The following is a 20332-nucleotide window of genomic DNA, read 5'->3' as shown; positions in this document are numbered from 1 at the left end:
AAGAACTCATATTTATTTTGCTTTTTCATTCCGTTTCAGGACTTGCATTGCTGTCTTCATCCTCAACTTTTGCAGACGTTCTTAAAGCACCGCAGCATAAATTAGTAGTTACCCCAAGACCTGAAGCAGACAAGGTAAATATTTTACATATGTAAGGAACTGGTACTGTATTAACTGTGTACTTGGAGTAAAGTTTTGGGACATACTGCTGAATCATTGAACTCGGGTGTTTCATTCAGTAACATTGCCTTTACAGACATTTGTGAAAGTATGGCTCATTCTAAGGAGCTCACTGAATTTCAGAATTACTCTGTAATACCTGTTGCATTGCAACAAGTCGGTCAGCGTTTGTGGCAGACCACATAAAGTTAGAGTAGGGGTCGTCCAGACCTCTTCTGGCATTAAAGGGGCTGTGCAGGCAGTATACAGTATATTAATGACCTAACCTCAGGATAGATCATCAATATCTGATCAGCAGGGTCTGACACACAGTATACCCACCCGCTGTTTGAAGAGGAGTCAGTGCTCCATGCGAGTGCTACTTCCTCTTCATTACTCTGCCCATTGTCGCAGTGTAATTACAAGTACTTTAACCCCTTCAAGACCAAGCTAGTTTTTACCTTCAGGACCAGGCCATTTTTAGCAAATCTGACATGTCACTTTATGTGGAAAGAACTTTAAAACACTTTTACTTATCCGGGCCATTCTGAGATTGTTTTCTTGTCACATATTGTACTTCATGACAGTGTTAAAATTGAGTCAAAACATTTCATTTTTATTTATAAAAAAATACCAAATTTACCAAAAATGTGGGAAAATTTGCACATTTCCAAATTTCTATTTTTCTACTTTTATAGTAGAATAGTTATTACTTTGCATTCCCCATATGTCTACTTCATGTTTGGATCATTTTGCGAATGACATTTTATTTTTTAGGGACGTTAGAAATTTTTCTGAAAATTTCCAAAACCCACTTTTAAGGACCAGTTCAGGTCTGAAGTCACTTTGTGAGGCTTGCATAATAAAAACCACCCAAAAACCCCCCATTTTAGAGACTACACCACTCAAGGTATTCAAAACTGATTTTACAAACTTTGTTAACCCTTTGGGTGTTCCACAAGAATTAAAGGAAAATGGAGATGAAAATTCTGAATTTCACTTTTTTGGCAGATTTTCCATTTTAATCCATGTTTTCCAGTAATAAAGCAAGGGTTAACAGCCAAACAAAACTCAATATTTATTACCCTGATTCTGTAGATTACAGAAACACCCCATTTGTGATTGCAAACTGCTGTATGGGCACACGACAGGGCGCAGAAGGAAAGGAATGCCATATGATTTTTGGAGGGCCATGTCACATTTGAAGACCCCCTGATGCACCCCTAGAGTAGAAACTCCAAAAAATGACCCCATTTTAAAAACTACGGGATAGGGTGGCAATTTTGTTGGTACTATTTTAGGGTACATATGATTTTCGGTTGCTCTATATTACACTTTTAGTGAGGCAAGATAAAAATAGTGCCAAAACACTTTTTTTTGTTATTTACAATGTTCATTTGACAGGTTAGATCATGTGGCATTTTTATAGAGCAGGTTGTTACGGACGCGACAATACCAAATAAGACAACTTTTTTTTTTCTTTGAATCATTACATAATAAAGCATTTTTGAAAAAAAATATTTTTGTGTCTTTATATTCTGAAAGACATAGTTTTTTTTTAGTTTTGGGCAACTGTCTTATGTAGGGTCTCATTTTTTGCAGGATGAGATAACGGTTTTATTGGTACAATTTTGAAGTTTATATGACTTTTTGATCGCTTGGTATTATACTTGTTGTGATGTAAGGGGACAAAAAAATTGCTTTTTTGACACCATTTAAAAAAAATATTTTTTATGGTGTTCACCTGATGGGTAATGTGATATTTTTATACAGCTGTAGATTATGGATGCGGCAATACCTAATATGTATACTTTTTTTTATTTATGAAAGTTTTACACAATAACAGCGTTTTGGAAAAAAAGAAAATCATGTTTTAGTGTCTCCATATTCTGAGAGCCATAGTTTTAAAAAATTTTGGGCTATTGTCTCCTTTTTTTGCGGGATGAGATGACAGATTGGTATGATATTTGGGTGCGTATGACTTTTTAATCGCTTTGTATTACACTTTTTGTAATGTAAGGTGACAAAAAATTGCTTTTTTTGCACCGCTTTTATTTAATTTTTCTTACGGTGTTCCCCTGAGGGGTTAAGTCATGTGATATTTTTATAGAGCAGGTTATTACAGATGCGGTGATAACTAATGTGTATACTTTTTATTTATTTATTTATTAAAGATTTATACAATAACAGCATTTTTTTAACAAAAAAAAATCATGTTTTAGTGTCTCCATATTCTGAGAGCCATATTTTCTTTATTTTTTGCGTGATTGTCTTAAGTAGGGGCTCATTTTTTGCGGGATGAGGTGATGGTTTGATTGGTATGATGTTGGGGTGCGTCAGACTTTTTGATCGCTTGGTATTACACTTTTTGTGATGTAAGGTGACAAAAAATGGCTTTCTTTACACCGTTTTAATTTTATTTTTCTCACGGTGTTCCCCTGAGGGGTTAAATCATGTGATATTTTTATAGAGCAGGTCGTTATGGACGTGGCAATACCTAATATGTCTACTTTTTTTATTTATTCAAGTTTTATACGCTAATATTTTTGAAACAAAAAAATATATCATGTTTTAGTGTCTCCATAGTCTGAGAGCCATAGTAATTTTATTTTTTGGGTTATTGTTTTAGGTAGAGGCTCATTTTTTGCAGGATGAGGTGACGGTTAGACTGGTACTATTTTGGGGGGCATACGCCTTTTTGATCGCTTGGTTTGCACTTTTTGTGATGTAAATAGTTTTTTTAGCACAGTTTTTATTTTACTTTTTTGTTCTCCTGAGGGGTTAGGTGATGTGATATTTTTATAGAGCCGGTCTATAGTGACGCGGCGATATGTAATATGTCTACTTTTCTGTTTTTCCTTATTTATTTTTTTTAACTTTATTTTGGAAAATGGACGCTTTTTTTTATTATAAAAGATACACTTTTTTTTAACTTTATTTAACTTTTTATATTTGTCCCACGATGAGACTTCATCTTTATAGGGTTTGATCCCTGTTTAAATTCAGTACGATACATTCTGTATTGTACTGAACTGAACTGTCAGCGTCTCACACAGTGAGACGCTGACTGTTGCCTAGGAGACCCAGCACTCAAGCTGGATCTCCTGGGCTTCCGTAGGCTGGCAGCTCTGATACCTGTGTAAGGCATCGGGGCTGCCATGGCAATCATCGACCCCCTGCCAGCGCAGCGTGGGGGGGCGATGGAGTAAGAGGGAGACCCCTCTCTCTGTATACCCCGCACGTGCCGCGGTCAGTGCTGACCGCCGCACGTGAAAGGGTTAATCCGCCAGCACACAATGCCGGCGGATGCAGCAGGGGCCCGCCTATCAGTAACATGCACGTGAGGATGCGGCAAGGAGCCACATTTGCTCAAGTACATGTTCATGATAATGCGGGGAGGGGTTAATGGAGCGAGTACTTACACCATGCCACAACTTGCACTTGTAATGAAGAGGAAACAGCGCTCACATGGAGTTTTGCCTATTCTTCAAACAGCTGATTTGCAGAGGTGTCAGGTGTCGGACCCCTGCCGATCAAATATTGATGACCTATACTGAGAATAGGTCATCAATATATATTGTGGACTTTTCTACTTAGCTCACTGGTCCGAGCAAGTCCAATGCTATAGAATCCCAGACAGACTTTGTGGTTTCAAAGCGCGGTCCTTACCGGCATTTATTGTCAGCGTAAACAGGCAGCAGATGTACAGGATGCACGGTTCAAAAAGAAAACATAACGTAAAGAAACTCCTGCTCGTCCGAGCTCTTAACTAGACAGTAATGTCCCTGACTGTCCCATATGCAACAGAGTAACAGCAACCTGTACCATCTGCTCACACATAGAGCAACCACCCTGTTTGGCTCTCCCCCACATAATGCAGCCTGGGTCTTTAACCCCTTCCCGCATTATCACGTACATGTATGTGGGAAATGTTGTGCCTTACCGCATTCCCCCAAAATAGTGCCAATCAAACCATCATCTCATCCCGCAAAAATTATACCCTACCTAAGACAATCGCCCAAAAAATAAAAATAAATATGGCTCTCAGACTATGGAGACACTAAAACATGATTTTTTTTGTTTCAAAATGATATTATTGTGGAAAACTTAAATAAATAAAAAAAAGTGTACATATTAGGTATCGCCACATCCGAGAGAACCTGCTGTATAAAAATATCACATGACCTAACCCCCCAGGTGAATACCGTAAAAACAAATAAATCTAAACAGTGTAAAAAAAATATTTTTTTTGTCACTTTACATCACAAAAAGTGTAATAGCAAGCGATCAAAAAGTCATATGCACCCTAAAATGGTACCAATCAAACCATCATCTCATACCGAAAAAAATGAGACACTACCTAGAACAATCGCCCAAAAAAAATAAAAATATATGGCTTTCAGAATATGGAGACACTAAAAAATAATTTTTTTCAAAAATGATTTATTATGTAAAATTGAAACAAACAACCAAAAAAGTCATATTTGGTATTGTCGCATCCGTAACAACCGGCCCTATAAAAATACCACATGATCTAAAGCTGCCACCTTATCCTATAGTTTCCAAAATGGAATAATTTTTTTGGAGTTTCTACTCTAGGGGTGCATAGGTCTTCAAATGTTACATGGCAACTTAAAATTATTCCTGTGAAATCTGCCTTCCAAAAACCATACGACGTTCCTTTGCTTTTGAGCCATGCCGTGTGCCCGTACAGCAGTTCACGACCATATATGGGGTGTTTCTGTAAACTACAGAATCAGGGTAATAAATATTAAGTTTTGTTTGGATGTTAACCCTTGCTTTGTTAGCAGAAGAAAATTGATTAAAATGGAAAATCTGCCAAAAAAGTGACATTCTAAAATTTCTTCTACATTTTTCTTTAATTCTTGTGAAACACCTAAAGGGTTAACAAAGTTTGTAAAGTAAATTCTAAAATGGGGTGATTTATTGGTGGTTTCTAATATGTAAGCCCCAAAAAGTTACTTAATAGCTGAACTGGTCCTGAAAAAATTGGGTTTTGGAAATTTTCTTAAAAATTTTAAGGCCCCTTTCACACGGGCGAGTATTCCGCGCGGATGCGATGCTTGAGTTGAACGCATTGCACCCGCACTGAATCCCGACCCATTCATTTCTATGGGGATGTTCACATGAGCGGTGATTTTCACGCATCATTTGTGCGTTGCGTGAAAATCGCAGCATGCTCTATTTTGTGCGTTTTTCACGTACCGCAGGCCCCAAGCAAGTGCGGATGCGGTGCGATTTTCACGCACGGTTGCTAGGAGACGATCGGGATGGAGACCCGATCATTATTATTTTCCCTTATAACATGGTTATAAGGGAAAATAATAGCATTCTGAATACAGAATGCATAGTAAAATAGCGCTGGAGGGGTTAAAAAAAAATATAAAAAAATTTAACTCACCTTAATCCACTTGATCGCGCAGCCGGCAGCGCTTCTGTCTTCTTTCTTTGCTGTGTGCAGGAACAGGACCTGTGGTGACGTCACTCCGGTCATCACATGATCCATCACATGATATTTTACCATGGTGATGGATCATGTGATGGACCATGTGATGACCGGATGGATGTCCCCACAGGTCCTGTTCCTGCACACAGCAAAGAAAGAAGACAGAAGCGATGCCGGCTGCGCGATTAAGTGGATTAAGGTTAAAGTTAAATTATTTTATTATTTTTTTTAACCCCTCCAGCACTATTTTACTATGCATTCTGTATTCAGAATGCTATTATTTTCCCTTATAACCATGTTATAAGGGAAAATAATACAATCTACAGAACACCGATCCCAAGCCCGAACTTCTGTGAAGAAGTTCGGGTTTGGGTACCAAACATGCACGATTTTTCTCACGCGCGTGCAAAACGCATTACAATGTTTTGCACTCGCGCGGAAAAATCACGCATGTTCCCGCAACGTACCCGCACCTTTTCCCGCAACGCCCGTCTGAAAGAGGCCTAAGATTTGCTTCATACTTCTAAGCCTTCTAACGTCCCAAAATAATGTGATGTAATTTTCAAAATGATCCAAACATGAAGTAGACATATGGGGAATGTAAAGTAATAACAATTTTTTGAGGTATTACTATCTATTATTAAAGTAGGGAAATTGAAATTTGCAAATTTGCTACTTTTTTTACCATTTTTGCCAAATTTGGTATTTTTTTTATAAATAAAAATGAAATATTTTGACTCAGTTTTGCCACTGTCATGAAGTACAATGTGTGACAAGAAAGCAATCTCAGAATGGCCTGGATAAGTAAACGCGTTTTAAAGTTATTACCACATAAAGTGACACTTGTAAGATTTGCAAAATTAGGCTGCGTCCTGAAGGGGAATAATGGCTATGTCCTGAAGGGGTTAAGTAGGCCTCAGCCCAGCTGCATTAATCAAGTGGCTGCAGAGTAAATTTGTCCAAGGCTAGGAACAGAGCCCCTCCCCATGTATAGGTGAGAAACCTTGGTGGAATATATACGCCATTTAACACTTTACCTGCCACCTTACAATATTTACTGCACAACCGTTTTAACATCAGCACAAAAACTGTGCGTCGGGAGCTTCAGAACATTGGTTTCCATAGCCAAGCAGCTGCATGTAAGCCTTATATCACCAAGCACAAAGCAAAGCGTCAGATGGAGTGGTGTAAAGCATGCCGCCACTGGACTCTGGAGAAGTGGAAACGTCTTCTGCAGAGTGTCAAATCATGCTTCTTGATCTGGCAGTCTGATGGATGAGTCGGACGAATGCCAGAGGAACATTACCTGCCTGATTGCATTGTCCAAACTGTAAATTTTGGTGGAGGAGGAATAATGGGGTTGTTTTTCTGGGGTTGGCCTCTTAGTTCTATGGAAGGGAAATATTAATGCTTCAGCATACCAGCACATGTTGGACAATTTGGACAATTGTATGCTTCCAGCTATGTGGGGACACTTTGGGGAAGGTCCTCTTCTATTCTAGCATGACTGTGCCCTGTGCACAAAGGAAGTTCCCTAAAGGCATGGTTGGATGAGTTTGCTCTCAAAGATCTTGACTGATCAGCACAGAGCTCTGACTTGAACTCCATCAGACACCTATGTGATGGCAAGCTTAGTCGAGAACATCCAGCATCAGTGTCTGTCCTCAAATGCTCTTCTGGATAAATGAGCAAAATTTTACATAGATACACCCCAAAATCTTGCAGAAAGTCTTCCCAGAAGAGTGAAATCTGTTTTTGTTAAGGTTTTTGTAAACCATCCTAATATTAATGCCTTTGAATTTTAACTGGAATGTCATAAGAGTTCCTGTAGGTGTAATGTGTAGGTGTTCCAATACTTTTGTCCATATAGCGCAGGCATGCTCGACCTGCAGCCCTCCTACTGTTGTAAAACTACAACTTTCACAATGCCCTGCTAGCTGTAGGCGGTTTGGGCATGCTGGGAGTTGTAGTTTTGCAACAGCTGGTGTGCCGCAGGTTGAGCATGCCTGATATAGCGTATTAATATAGTTATGGAAGTGGAGATTCAGCTGTGTCAACTTTACACTGAAGATAAGATGTGTATATCGTATATTGCTGTGTGCTGAAGGCATGGATGGATCCTTGCAAAAAAGAGAGGTTAAAGTGACATAAATGCTTTGTTTTGGAGCAGAAATTACAATGTGGAGGGAGTTTTACTTATTATTATTTATTATTAAAGCACCATTAATTTCAGGGCACTGTACATATGAAAAGGGGTGTAATTATATAATACAAAAACAAGTGCAAAAAGCATGAACAAAATGAGTTATAAACTGATACAGAAGGGTGGTGGACCCTACCCGCAAGAGCTTACAATATACAAGGGATGGCGTTCTTTCTAGTTTTTCTGTTTTATAGGTTTATTATCTCATACCAGTCATACCCAATCTTTTAGGCCTCTTTAACACGAACATCTGTTCTGTTTGGGAAAAAACGGATGGTTTTGCACTCAGGTTTTATCTGCAATTCCATTCAGCGTTTCAGTTTTCTTCATGCTTGTGCAGTCAGTTATGGATGCGTTTTTCACACAAGTGTACATTTCACGCAAGCCCCATTCACAGAGTTGCGAGAAAAAACACAGAATATAAATCATGCTGTGATTTTTCCTGAAGCAGAAATAATGAGTGAAAAATGTACACAGGCCCATTAAAATGAATGGTTCAGGATTCAGTACGGATACTAAGCGTTTGCTTCACGCATCTCACCGTATGAAAGAGGCCTTACTGTTCTGTTAGGCTGCCAGCTTGAAGGTTGCATCAGTTCAACCCAATTTTATATACTGTGTTTGGGTATATGGGCTTCCCTACTGTTAGCCAGTGTAGGTAGCCACTTGCTCTACCAGACTATGTCACCCACTCGTCACGTGGGCAGAAATTAGATTGGATGGCGGGCGTGTAATATAGTACGTTTTTACAAATGTATGGTTCTCTATATCTTCTTTGGTTTCTGAATCTGGGCCTACAGCTGTCATATACCACCGACCAATCACAGCGCAGTTTTCATTTCTTATTGTGCTCATGAAAAATGAAAGTTTCACTGTGATTGGTTGCTATGCGCAACAAACTCAGATCCTCTTTTTAGAGAGTTTCATAAATTTTGCCTATTGTATCTGAGGGAGGCTGTATATGTTTCCTGCTTTTGGTTGGGGTTGGGGATAGAGAGAGATTTTAGTTTGGGGAAAGGCCTTTAGCATAGCTGATCAATGGGGGTGTCGAGAGTCAGACCCTCAATGGTCTGATACTGATAACGTATCCTGAGGATCGGCCATCAATATTTTAAATGCCCAAATAGTGCTATGTTATTACTTGTTAATGTAATTTAACTTTATTGTATTCCGTTCTATAGAAAATGTCTAAAATGCGGCAGCATGGATAGCAGTTCTGAACATATCTCCAACTGTATGACGTTTTCAGAGACTGGACTGCTGTGAATTATCAGGCTGCCCGTCTGAAATATCGATATTCATAGAAATAATACGCTTGTTTGTATGTAAACAGACAGCCTAATGCAGTTACACTTGTGAATATGGAAGTCTCCCTGTCATTAGCACATCTAACTGATCGGGAGAAAGATTTCTGTGGTTGGTCGCTGTCACTAGTCTCAGGATGGGGTAAGAATTTATTAGCACTTGCTGGGACAGATCAAGGTGAGATGAGAGATGGCAGAGAAATTCACACTGATACTCCAGATTACAGCGGGAAGCATTTTCCATGTGACATGTGGATGAATGTCTAATTTAATTCACATTGGGAATGTATTTTTAATTGTGTTTTGACCAATTTCTCAAATGTGCAAAATGCTTCAGCACCTAAAATGTATTCTTAAAAAATATAAAATAAGTTTAAAAAAAGCTGACAAATATATGGCATGCCTAAAAAATATTGCAATCATATTTTTCAATTTCCAGATATCTCATATTATTACATATTATTCTCAAAGTCTATGTAAATGAATGCAAATTACTGCACGGCCCACATCAAAGAAGATCCAGGTGGTGGGACTGAGCGTCCTTCAGCACTGCACATGTTAGGTGATATTCTGAAGAGGGATCTCAAAATACCAAAGGGGTTCCATAATAACAGCATGATCTGTAGACAGGACCAATTATTTATTAATTAATTCATTAAATCATTTCAATTTAAAAAAATTAGAAACGTTTTGCATGATCTAAGGGAGTAATGTCATATTTTATGCATCGGGTAACGTCTTTAAAGGGGTTGTGCACCAGTGAAGGGAAGCATACTTACCTGCTTCCTTGTGCTAGCTCCAGGGCCATCTTTAACGCCGGGCAAAAGTTGCTCCTGGGGCCCAAGGTAGCTGCCTCTTGAGCCCCGCTGGCCACTGCCCCATAAGACGCACTTTTTTCCCCCCAAAAGTGGGGGAAAATGGCCCCTGCGTCTTGTGTAATGAATACCAATGAGCGCTTTCATTATGGAAGCGCTCATTCGTACCGAAGGACCAGGAAGCGGTGAAAGCTCTGTACTCACTGGTTCCTGGTCCTCCGCTGTCGGCTGTGAAGGCTGCGCACAGCGCGAAGGCACTTTGTGGCCTCACGCTGTGTGCGCTGGTTCACAGAGCACAGCCGACAGCAGCATTTGTGAAGCCACAACACGCACAACCTTGAGGCGGATGAGCTACAACAGCAGAAGACCCCACCGGGTACCACTCATCTCCACTACAAATAGGAAAAAGAGGCTACAATTTGCACGAGTTCACCAAAATTGGACTGTTGAAGACTGGAAAAATGTTGCCTGGTCTGATGAGTCTCGATTTCTGTTGAGACATTCAAATGGTAGAGTCCGAATTTGGCGTAAACAGAATGAGAACATGTATCCATCCTCTGATGGCTACTTCCAGCGGGATAATGCACCATGTCACAAAGCTCGAATCATTTCAAATTGGTTTCTTGAACATGACAATGAGTTCACTGTACTAAAATGGCCCCCACAGTCACCAGATCTTAACCCAATAGAGCATCTTTGGGATGTGGTGGAACGGGAGCTTTGTGCTCATCATTTCTGCTTCAGGAAAAATGTGCATCCCTCAAATCTCCATCAACTGCAAGATGCTATCCTATCAATATGGGCCAACATTTCTAAAGAATGCTATCAGCACCTTGTTAAATCAATGCCACGTAGAATTAAAGGGGTATTCTCATCTCGCTTATTCATCCTTCCCTGCAGTCACTCTGCTGGTCACTTCCTGGTTTTCTGCAGCTAAGGCTGGGCGGGGTTAGGCAGCTAGAGTGAAGGCCGGCCATACCTCCTTATGACATCACACTGAGCACTGAGTTCTTACATGCTAGTTCATGTGAAGACTATGACTCATCAGTCTGGCAGCCTGCAGTGTCTGAGGCCCCTCCCCCTGCTGGGGAATCAGAGAGCTGTGATAAGTGAAATAATGGGAAGATTCAGGCTCCAGCACTCACTTTTTTGAAGTGTCAAATTCTCCGTCTTTGTTTAGCAATTGTGCACAGACAATACAGGACTCAAATTCTCTCTGGTGTAGGCTGTTGACGCGTTTCGAAAGGTTCTTATTCGTAACAGTGGTGTGCGACTGGTGTTCTCAGGTATAAGTAAGAGCTCAAATGTGTGTAATTAGTGCTGTAGTCACTCCCACCTTTGGCTATGCAGAGGGTAGGGAGAGGGGAATAGCATGGAGCAATTGAGATTCCTCCTCTTTTGCGCAACACATGTCTCTAATAATTATCACCTGGAGCATCAGATTCATTCCATTCAAATATCTGACATACAGAGATTTACATAATATTACTTTAAAAACAAGCTTGTTTCAATACATACAGATTGTCTCTTCTAACATAATAAAAATTATGTAACATGCAGATAAAATAATAGAAAAATAAAAAAAGGCAATGCGGAAAAACTCTGCTAACTAGTCTGCTGCGTTAAATAGGTATCCATTCACATTATAGTTGCGTTACTTCTCAGTTTGGTTTTTCAGAGATTGCTACTGAATATATACATAATTGTTCGACATACATACCACAAAAAGAAAAGGAAAGAAAAAAAGCAACATTTAATAAAAGTGCATAATTTCCCTTCTCATATTTAATCCTTTTGGATACCTTGTTTCCAGTTTAAATATCCAAAAGGCCTCTCTCAGATTGACTTGGTGTTTTATATCCCCTCCTCTGATAGAGGTTTTAACCTGTTCTATGGCATATGTTTTGAAATACTTGGGGCTGCGATTGTGTTTTTCAATAAAATGTCTTGCCACATTTGATATGTTGGTATAAGAGGGATTATCTATATAGTTTAGGTGTTCCAAAATTCTGTTTTTGAATTTTCTTATAGTGCACCCTATATACATTTTGTCACATTGTTCACACCAGATCACATAAACTACTGCTTTTGTGTTGCAGTTGATGTAAGACTTGATATTATAAGTCTGTGTGTGATCTGTGTTGGAAAAGGTTTTTGTGTCTTGTACATAATTACAAGTGCGGCATCGCTGACTACCGCAGCGTGTGAACCCCTTGTATGTCAACCATGTATCTGTTTGTGGGCAAATTTCCCGTACAAACATGGACGCTGTGATAAGTGAGCTCAGTGTACAGTAACACGTGGCTCTTCTGCACAGTTTTACACACAAAATCTCTGTCTGATCTCTTACAAACCCATTTTGTTTATCAAAAACTATAATTCCAAATTATACATTAGCTCAAAAGCTTGTCAGCTAGTAAACGTATAATCTGTGCTTTTGTCTCCCATAAAACATGACAATCCCCCACCCCCCAGCACTGATGCAGATTTGTTTTCATTACAGCTATACTCCAGTTGTGTATAAACCTTACACTATGTATCTCTATAGATGCATATACAGCTCAGCTACATGTGGCTACTCCAGTCCCCTAGCATCACTTTGGCTGAATGGCTTCCTATACAGCTTTGCTACATCTTTATTCTACTCCCCCACTAGCACTGTGTCTGAAAAGCTTCATATACAGCTCTGCTACATCTGTCTGTTTATCTCTTCAACCAGCACTGTGGCTGAACAGCAGCTTATTCAGCTCTGCTACATCTGATTCTATCTTTCACATGCATTGATTCTAAACCGCCACATACACATCTCTGCTAAATCCCTCTATTTCCTTCACCATTAGTACTGTGGCTGAACAGCGCTTATTCAGCTCTGCTACATCTGATTCTATCTTTCACATGCATTGATTCTAAACCGCCACATACACATCTCTGCTAAATCTGTCTATTTCCTTCACCATTAGTACTGTGGCTGAACAGCGCTTATTCAGCTCTGCTACATCTGATTCTATCTTTCACCCGCATTGATTCTAAACCGCCACATACACATCTCTGCTAAATCAGTCTATTTCCTTCACCATTAGTACTGTGGCTGAACAGCGCTTATTCAGCTCTGCTACATCTGATTCTATCTTTCACATGCATTGATTCTAAACCGCCACATACACATCTCTGCTAAATCAGTCTATTTCCTTCACCATTAGTACTGTGGCTGAACAGCGCTTATTCAGCTCTGCTACATCTGATTCTATCTTTCACATGCATTGATTCTAAACCGCCACATACACATCTCTGCTAAATCAGTCTATTTCCTTCACCATTAGTACTGTGGCTGAACAGCGCTTATTGTTGCCACAGTTTTTGTTCACATATAATTTTTTTTTATACTTTTCTTTTAGTCATTTTATTCCAGTAGGAAAGTTTATGGGAAAAGGCTTGAAAAAAATGGCATGGACTCAAAAAAACGCACGAAGTTATAAAAATGCCTCCCCCAACCCAAACAAAAAAAACAAAAAACTTTTTCTGAGCAGTTGCCTCATAGAACATTATTATCAGAGGGGCCCCTTTACACGCAGGAATAATCCCAGCACAGAACTGGGTGGCATCATTGTGCCCTTCACTGTCTAGCGAGTGCTGTTTAGGGCAGCCTGTATTCTGTAAATGGCCGGCAGGACAGCTCTGCCAGCTGCTCTGCTATTACTCCTCCACCCTTATTATACAAAGAAAATTGCTTAGAATGCAATCCCCTAATCTGTAGTTGGATCCCATGGCGAGGATCCTGCGGCCTCCCCTATACACAGCGTTCAGCCTATAGCCGCACTGTTTGGCCCAATTAATTATTTCTGGTTTTAGTCCTCGCTGGCGTGTCAGCGGTTAAAGGGTTTCTACCACCACATTTTGATCTAATTAGCTGTCAGACACTAGCGATCTGCTAGTGTCTGCTGTACCTAACCATGCTATTGTAATTCCTTTCTCTGCATCGGTTACCCAAAAAAACATAGTTTTATTGGTATGCAAATGAGCCTCTAGGTGCTATGGGGGTGTCTTTTCAGCACCTAGAGGCTCCGTCCACTCACCATTTCTGCCGTCCAGCGCGCTCCAGCCCGCCCCTCTACTCTAGATTGACAGCCTACTTCTCTCCATCTCGGCCGAATTCTCGTGCCTGCGCCGTGTGCTTCTGTATTCGGCGCAGGCGCAGTGACTGTCTCCCTGCGCCGGCATCTTCACTGCGCCTGCGCCGATTACGGCGCAGGGAGCAGTCCAACAGTCACTGTGCCTGCGCCGAATACAGAAGCACACGGCGCAGGCGCGAGTAGGCTGTCAATCTAGAGCCGAGGGGCGGGCTGGAGCGCGCTGGGCGGCAGAAATGGTGAGTGGACGGAGCCTCTAGGTGCTGAAAAGACACCCCCATAGCACCTAGAGGCTCATTTGCATACCAATAAAACAACGTTTTTTAGGGTAACCGCTGCAAAGAAAGGAATTACAATAGCATGGTTAGGTACAGCAGACACTAGCAGATCGCTAGTGTCTGACAGCTAATTAGGTCAAAATGTGGTGGTAGAAACACTAGGCACTTTCATAATCCTTATGGGGAGGGCGGGGGTGTTTCTTGCTGCATTGACGGGAGCTCGCTATCTGTACGGAGACCTCATAAGTTTAAAGAGTCCATTACTCACAGCCTCTCCCCATTACCATGATTATTTGTCAGTGACACCCGTGCTTCAGGGTCAAAATCCTGGACTGTGGCAGCAACGGCAGCAGCACGACTTCTCTCCCCGGGACCTCCTCTCTGCACTACCTCCCCCGCCTCTCCGGCTCAGCTGCCGTCACCCGATAACAAGGTCATAGTTATAAACAGCAGCGCACCCCCGATCTCCTCACCACTCGCTGAACGCTGCCAATAGATCACCTGCTCCTCCGCTAATTTTCCTCAATTCTCTCCCCTGAAAAAAGATGAAAAGCCCATGCGCGGCTCTGTAGCAGACGTGCGCGCTCTCGTGGGAATGACCGGCTGCCTGGGTAAAAAAAAGTAAGTGCGGTCTGCGCAAGCGCGGCCCATAGATGCGGCCGTGGAGCGGTGGCGGTATCTATGGGTTGCCAAGTGTAAACAATGAGGTAGGAGGAAGGCAATTTAGCTAAATGGGTGCATTATAAATAATAGAAGCTATTTAGAAAATTGAAGTATGGCACCAGTGTAAACATTTGAAACCTGATCATGAAGATGAGAATACCCCTTTAAGGCAGTTCTGAAGGCAAAAGGGGGTCCAACACCATATTAGTATGGTGTTCCTAATAATTCTTAAGGTGAGTGTATATCACTCCCAATAAACAAGCTGGGGTAACTGGAGATTATGGTGAAGTCCTCTCTGATCTCCGGAGCGAACCAAAACTTTAATTGACAAGTCATTGTGATAAACAAGCAGCAATTCTTGGTAGCCTGCCACTCAGCAACACTAACTAACTAACTACCGGCAGGTTTGATCTCAGTCTTTAGTATTTAGGCGCCAATCCTATATTGAGGTGCGTGCACTAACTGTCTTACCGACCCGGGTATCTTTTTCTGGAGAGCAGCAAGTTATTTGAGCACACGTGCTGCCCTGCAGAGAAGATAGCGTTTTGTTCCAAAGTTCCTAACAGCCTTCCTGGAATAGATCCTCTTCCTCTGGACGTACCCTGCGACTTGGACTGGGATCAGCCTACTTCAGCTGCAACTCTGATCACTCCAGGACTCCCTGACGCCTAGATGCGACCAGATTCTGCACCACACAGTCCTTCTCTGTTCCTCTCAAGATGGAGGCAGTGGCAGCTTCCCGGTTCTTCTCCAGAAGAACAGAATGCCATTGCTAATGAATCAGTATTCATATACACAGTATTCATACAACGGTGACTGTTTCTCCATCTCACACTTACATAGTAGGCACTCCATGTGACACCATATGTGCCACTGTACAGCACTGAACCCTCCATTAGGAGCACTGCATATACGAGAGCATTCCTCTGTAATAGAACATATGATGGAATATGCCACTTTTCTTTTTCCCATGGATTCCAAAGACCTCTGTGTGCCTCACATGAAATCAGAAGAGAATAATAATGGCACTCCAAATAAAGCGCTGGTAGTAGGTTCCCAAAAGTGATTTATTATTATTATTGTTGTTATTATTATTGGTTTCTATTTTTAGGGACGAATCAGTTTTTAGGTAAATTTTTTCAGTGAGCAGATCTTCTTCAGGTCAACAGATTTTCCAGACAGATAAACATTAGGAAAGCATGGAGACGTAATCACTGTGGTAATTACATCTCCATGCTTTCCTCATGTCTTATTGTCTGGACAATCAGCTGGCCTGAAGAAGGTCTGCTTACTGAAAACATTGGTCTATAATCTGATTTGCCACTAAAAATGTTGCAGTGTGCAGGAGTTTCATATAAAATCCGAGTACTAATGTATATGCCCATAGATGTCTGTGGAAGCTGTATTATGTATCTGTAATACATCTGTGTGCATAGTTAACCAACACTCTTGTCACCCAAGTAAAAAAATCTAACTGCCACTACATAATTGCTAGTTGCTCCACTTAGCAGCAATTCAGTAAAATACTACCTGTAGCTTATATGTTTTTGTTAAAATCATTAGGAACAGAGTGGCCGACTTGCTAAAATTAGAATATTGTATTTTTATGAATATAAGATGCATCGGACTATAAGATGCACCTAGGATTTATAGGAGGAAAATAAGAAAACATTTTCATCAGACCTCAGAGCAGACCCCCATACTTCATCAGACCTCAGATCAGCCCCTCAATCCTTATCAGCCCCCCATTCATCATCAGACCCCAAAATCATCCCCCCCAAGCTCAATTAGCTCAGATCTGATCCTTATCAAACCCAAAGCTCCATTAGCCTCAGTTCAGATCCTCATCAGACTCCACCCAGCCTCCATCAACCTCAGGTCAGCCCCGCATCAGACTCATATCGGACCCTCAATCAGCCTCAGATTTGAGCTCATTAGCCTCAGATCAGACATAAAAAATAAATAAATAAACTTCGCTTTCTCTGGACAGTGCTGCCATACTGAAGATCCACAACTAACCTCTTCTTCTGGCCCGCGCTGCACTGTGACCTGATGTCGCACAGCATCATATCATAGTGCGCACCTATGTGCACTACGTCTTGACGCTGTACAGCTGTCATTAGCATTCAGACTATAAGACATACTGCCACTTTTCCCCCACTTTTGGGGGGAAAAGGTGCATCTTATAAGTTTGAAAAATACAGTAACTCAAGTTGCAAAAAATTACAGAAGACTTCTTAGAGCCACAGACCTGTCTGGTCTTTGCTATTCTCATTGTACATGACTCAGTACGACAACACTGGTGCTTATGAGAGAGGCAACAGCTATACAACTCTATAACATCAATACTTCTCTCACATGCACAATATGGACAATACTGTTTTGATCCCTAAGATAGATGTGGTAATGTTCCATAAGTGAAAACTTGAATTTTCCCAGTTTCAGGTGAGTTTTAATATGCCGTGGCCTTCCCGCAACTTACCCATGGCTAGTGACGTTAGACTATCCATCACATAGTCTAGGCACAGCTCAGCCCCATTCAAGTGATACTCGGCAGTCTTAGGAGTTGGAGAACTCTCCAGGCGTATTAATTCTTAACTCTATGTTTACTTCTAGATATACCAGCCTCTACTGAAGCGCTATTCTGAAATCGAGAACGCAGTAATTCAAGCATCGAAGATCGTGTGAAAAGTCCTGACAACTGCTGCATCAAATGCAGAATGGAAATGAAATAGAATAAAGTTCAATAAAATTTTAATCTGTGGAGTCTAAATGGCGATTAGTACATGAACACAATATTTTATTACATAGTTACATAGTTAATACGGTTGAAAAAAGACATACGTCCATCAAGTTCAACCAAGGGATAGGTGGGTATGCGAATCCCAAAAGGAATTGAGACTCAGATTTCTACATGTTTTCATAAGCATTAATGTTTTTTACTTTTAAGAATTCGTCTAAACCCTTTTTGAAACTGTCTACTGTTCCTGCTATGACCACGTCCTGAGGAAGTCTATTCCACAGCTTCACAGTTTTTACAGTAAAGAAGCTTTGAAGCTTCTGGGGACTGAACGTTTTTTCTCTCCAATCGGAGGAAGTACCCTTTTGTCTTTTGAGCGCATTTTACATGGAACAGCTTTTCACCGTATTTTTTGTATGGCCCATTTATGTATAGGTTAATCATGTCCCCCCTTAGACATCTCTTCTCAAGACTAAATAAATTAAATTCTTCAAATCTTTCTTCATAACTAAGACCCTCCATTCCCCTTATAAGTTTAGTCGCTCTCCTCTGTACTTTTTCCATCTGCAGTGCGTCCTTTCTATGTACTGGTGCCCAGAACTGAACTTCATATTCCAGATGAGGCCGCACCAACACTTTGTAAAGTGGTAATATTACATCCCTGCCCCGCGAGTCCATGCCTCGTTTAATGCATTACAATATCCTGGTGGCCTTAGAAGCAGCTGATTGACATTGTATGCTGTAATTTAATCTACCATCCACAAGGACACCCAGATCCTTCTCTATAAGTGACTCTCCCAGTGCTACATCACCTAGGACATATGAAGCACAGAGATTATTATTACCAAGATGCATAACTTTGCATTTGTCCACATTGAACCTCATTTGCCAAGTTGATGCCCAATCACTCAGAGTGTTCAAGTCAGCTTGTAGTGTTAGGGAAATATCCCTTCACCTATAATTGTTGGAATCCAAATCAAAAGGGATGCGAGCGCTCGGGGAAACTGACACATACATTGGATGTACTGTACATGTCTAATTAATAACGGGATCGTCTGCATAGGGTACAATAAACGTGCGAAGCTGATCATTTTTAACAAATGGCATCTGCCCAGTAGGGAAAGGGGACGGTTTATCCACCTGTCTATATCTCCCTGGATTTTCTGTATTAAGGGGGGATAGTTCATCGAATTTATTGATTCCGGGGTTTTCCCTATATTAATTCCCAAGTATCGGATAGCATTCTTTGCCATTTTCACCGGAAGTGACCGGTACTCGGAAACCCTGTTCCGTCGTGTCTGTGAGAGCAACAAAAGTTCACTTTTGTCAGCATTAACCCTAAAGCCGGATGCGCTTCCAAAATTTAATAGCTTATCCATCAAGTGGGGAAGATCTCGCTGGGGTTTTGCCAAGAACACTAGTAAATCGTCAGCATACAGAGCGTGTTTTATTTCTTTGGAGCCTACTTTTATTCCTTTTATTTCTTTTGTCTCATTTAGGTAGCGGGACAACGGTTCTAAGGCTAAGTTAAAGAGTAACGGAGAGAGAGGACAACCCTGTCTCGTTCTTTTGTTTATTGGGAATGCGGTGGAGAGAAAACCTGGGGTATGAATTCTGGCCGTGGGATTGGCATATAATACCCGCAGGACATTTCTGAAACTTCCCGTCAGCCCCACCATATCTAAGACTCTGTCCATCCATCCCCAGCTCACATTGTCAAATGCTTTCTCCGCGTCTATTGTCAACAGGGCTGGGGATGCATGGCGATCTGGCCTCATCTTTACTTCATCTAAAACAGATAGAACTTTCCAGATATTCGTGACTGCTGAGCGGCCCTTGATAAAACCCACCTGAGCATCTGAAATAATTTTGGGTAAGATGTTCGCTAACCTACCTGCTAGAATTTTGGCAAGTATTTTGATGTCTGTATTTATTAGCGATATCGGCCGATATGATGTGGCCTGTAGTGGGTCCTTCCCTGGTTTTGGGATTAATTTTATATGGGCTGTGTTGGCCGCATTAGGTAACGTAGTACCCTCTGCATAAGAGTTAAAAACCTTTGTCAGAAGTTCTGACGTTCTACCTCCCAGGATTTTGTAAAACTCTCCTGTGTAACCATCCGGGCCTGGTGCCTTCCTTAATTTTAAGCCCGAAATAGTTGCTTGCACTTCCTGTACTGTTATGGGGGCATTAAGATCATTCAGATCCTCTGGGGATATATCTGAAAGGGAAGTAGAATTTAGCCAGCTATCTCCTGCTTCCGCGTCCTCTTTCTCATATTTATACAGATTGCCGTAAAAATCCCTAATTATCCCATTTATGTCCTTGGGGTCATGTTTTAATATCCCATTTTTGTCCTTCAAAGCCATGATCGGGGATGACTGATGGAAGCCCTTTGCTAAATTCACCAACATCCTCCCTGCTTTATTTCCAAACTTGTATAATTGTGCATCCGCTTTTGACCGGAATAAAAGCTCTCTCTTCTGTAGCCAAAATTCATATTCCTGCTTCTCCGTCTTCCACGCTATTTCTGACTCTTTTGATGGGTTAGCCGTTAAAGCTCCATAAGCCCTCCT

General features: G+C 41.1%; 1 protein-coding gene across 1 annotated transcript in view; it reads left to right on the top strand.

The window, feature by feature from the left end:
• The window catches only part of XYLB (xylulokinase), a 298115-nt gene extending 280337 nt beyond the window's left edge, over positions 1-17778 (top strand). The window contains exons 18-19 of the mRNA XM_040434104.1: positions 40-134; positions 17633-17778. Of these exons, the coding sequence (XP_040290038.1) occupies positions 40-134; positions 17633-17704 (167 nt within the window). The 3' untranslated portion in view covers positions 17705-17778. The remainder of the gene's footprint in view (positions 1-39; positions 135-17632) is intronic.
• The last annotated feature ends 2554 nt before the right edge of the window (positions 17779-20332 follow it).

The sequence above is a fragment of the Bufo bufo genome, chromosome 5 (assembly GCF_905171765.1).
Source record: "Bufo bufo chromosome 5, aBufBuf1.1, whole genome shotgun sequence".
NCBI classification, from domain to species: domain Eukaryota; kingdom Metazoa; phylum Chordata; class Amphibia; order Anura; family Bufonidae; genus Bufo; species Bufo bufo.
Note: the sequence above shows the minus strand (reverse complement) of the source record. Positions and strands in the feature narration are given on the sequence as shown.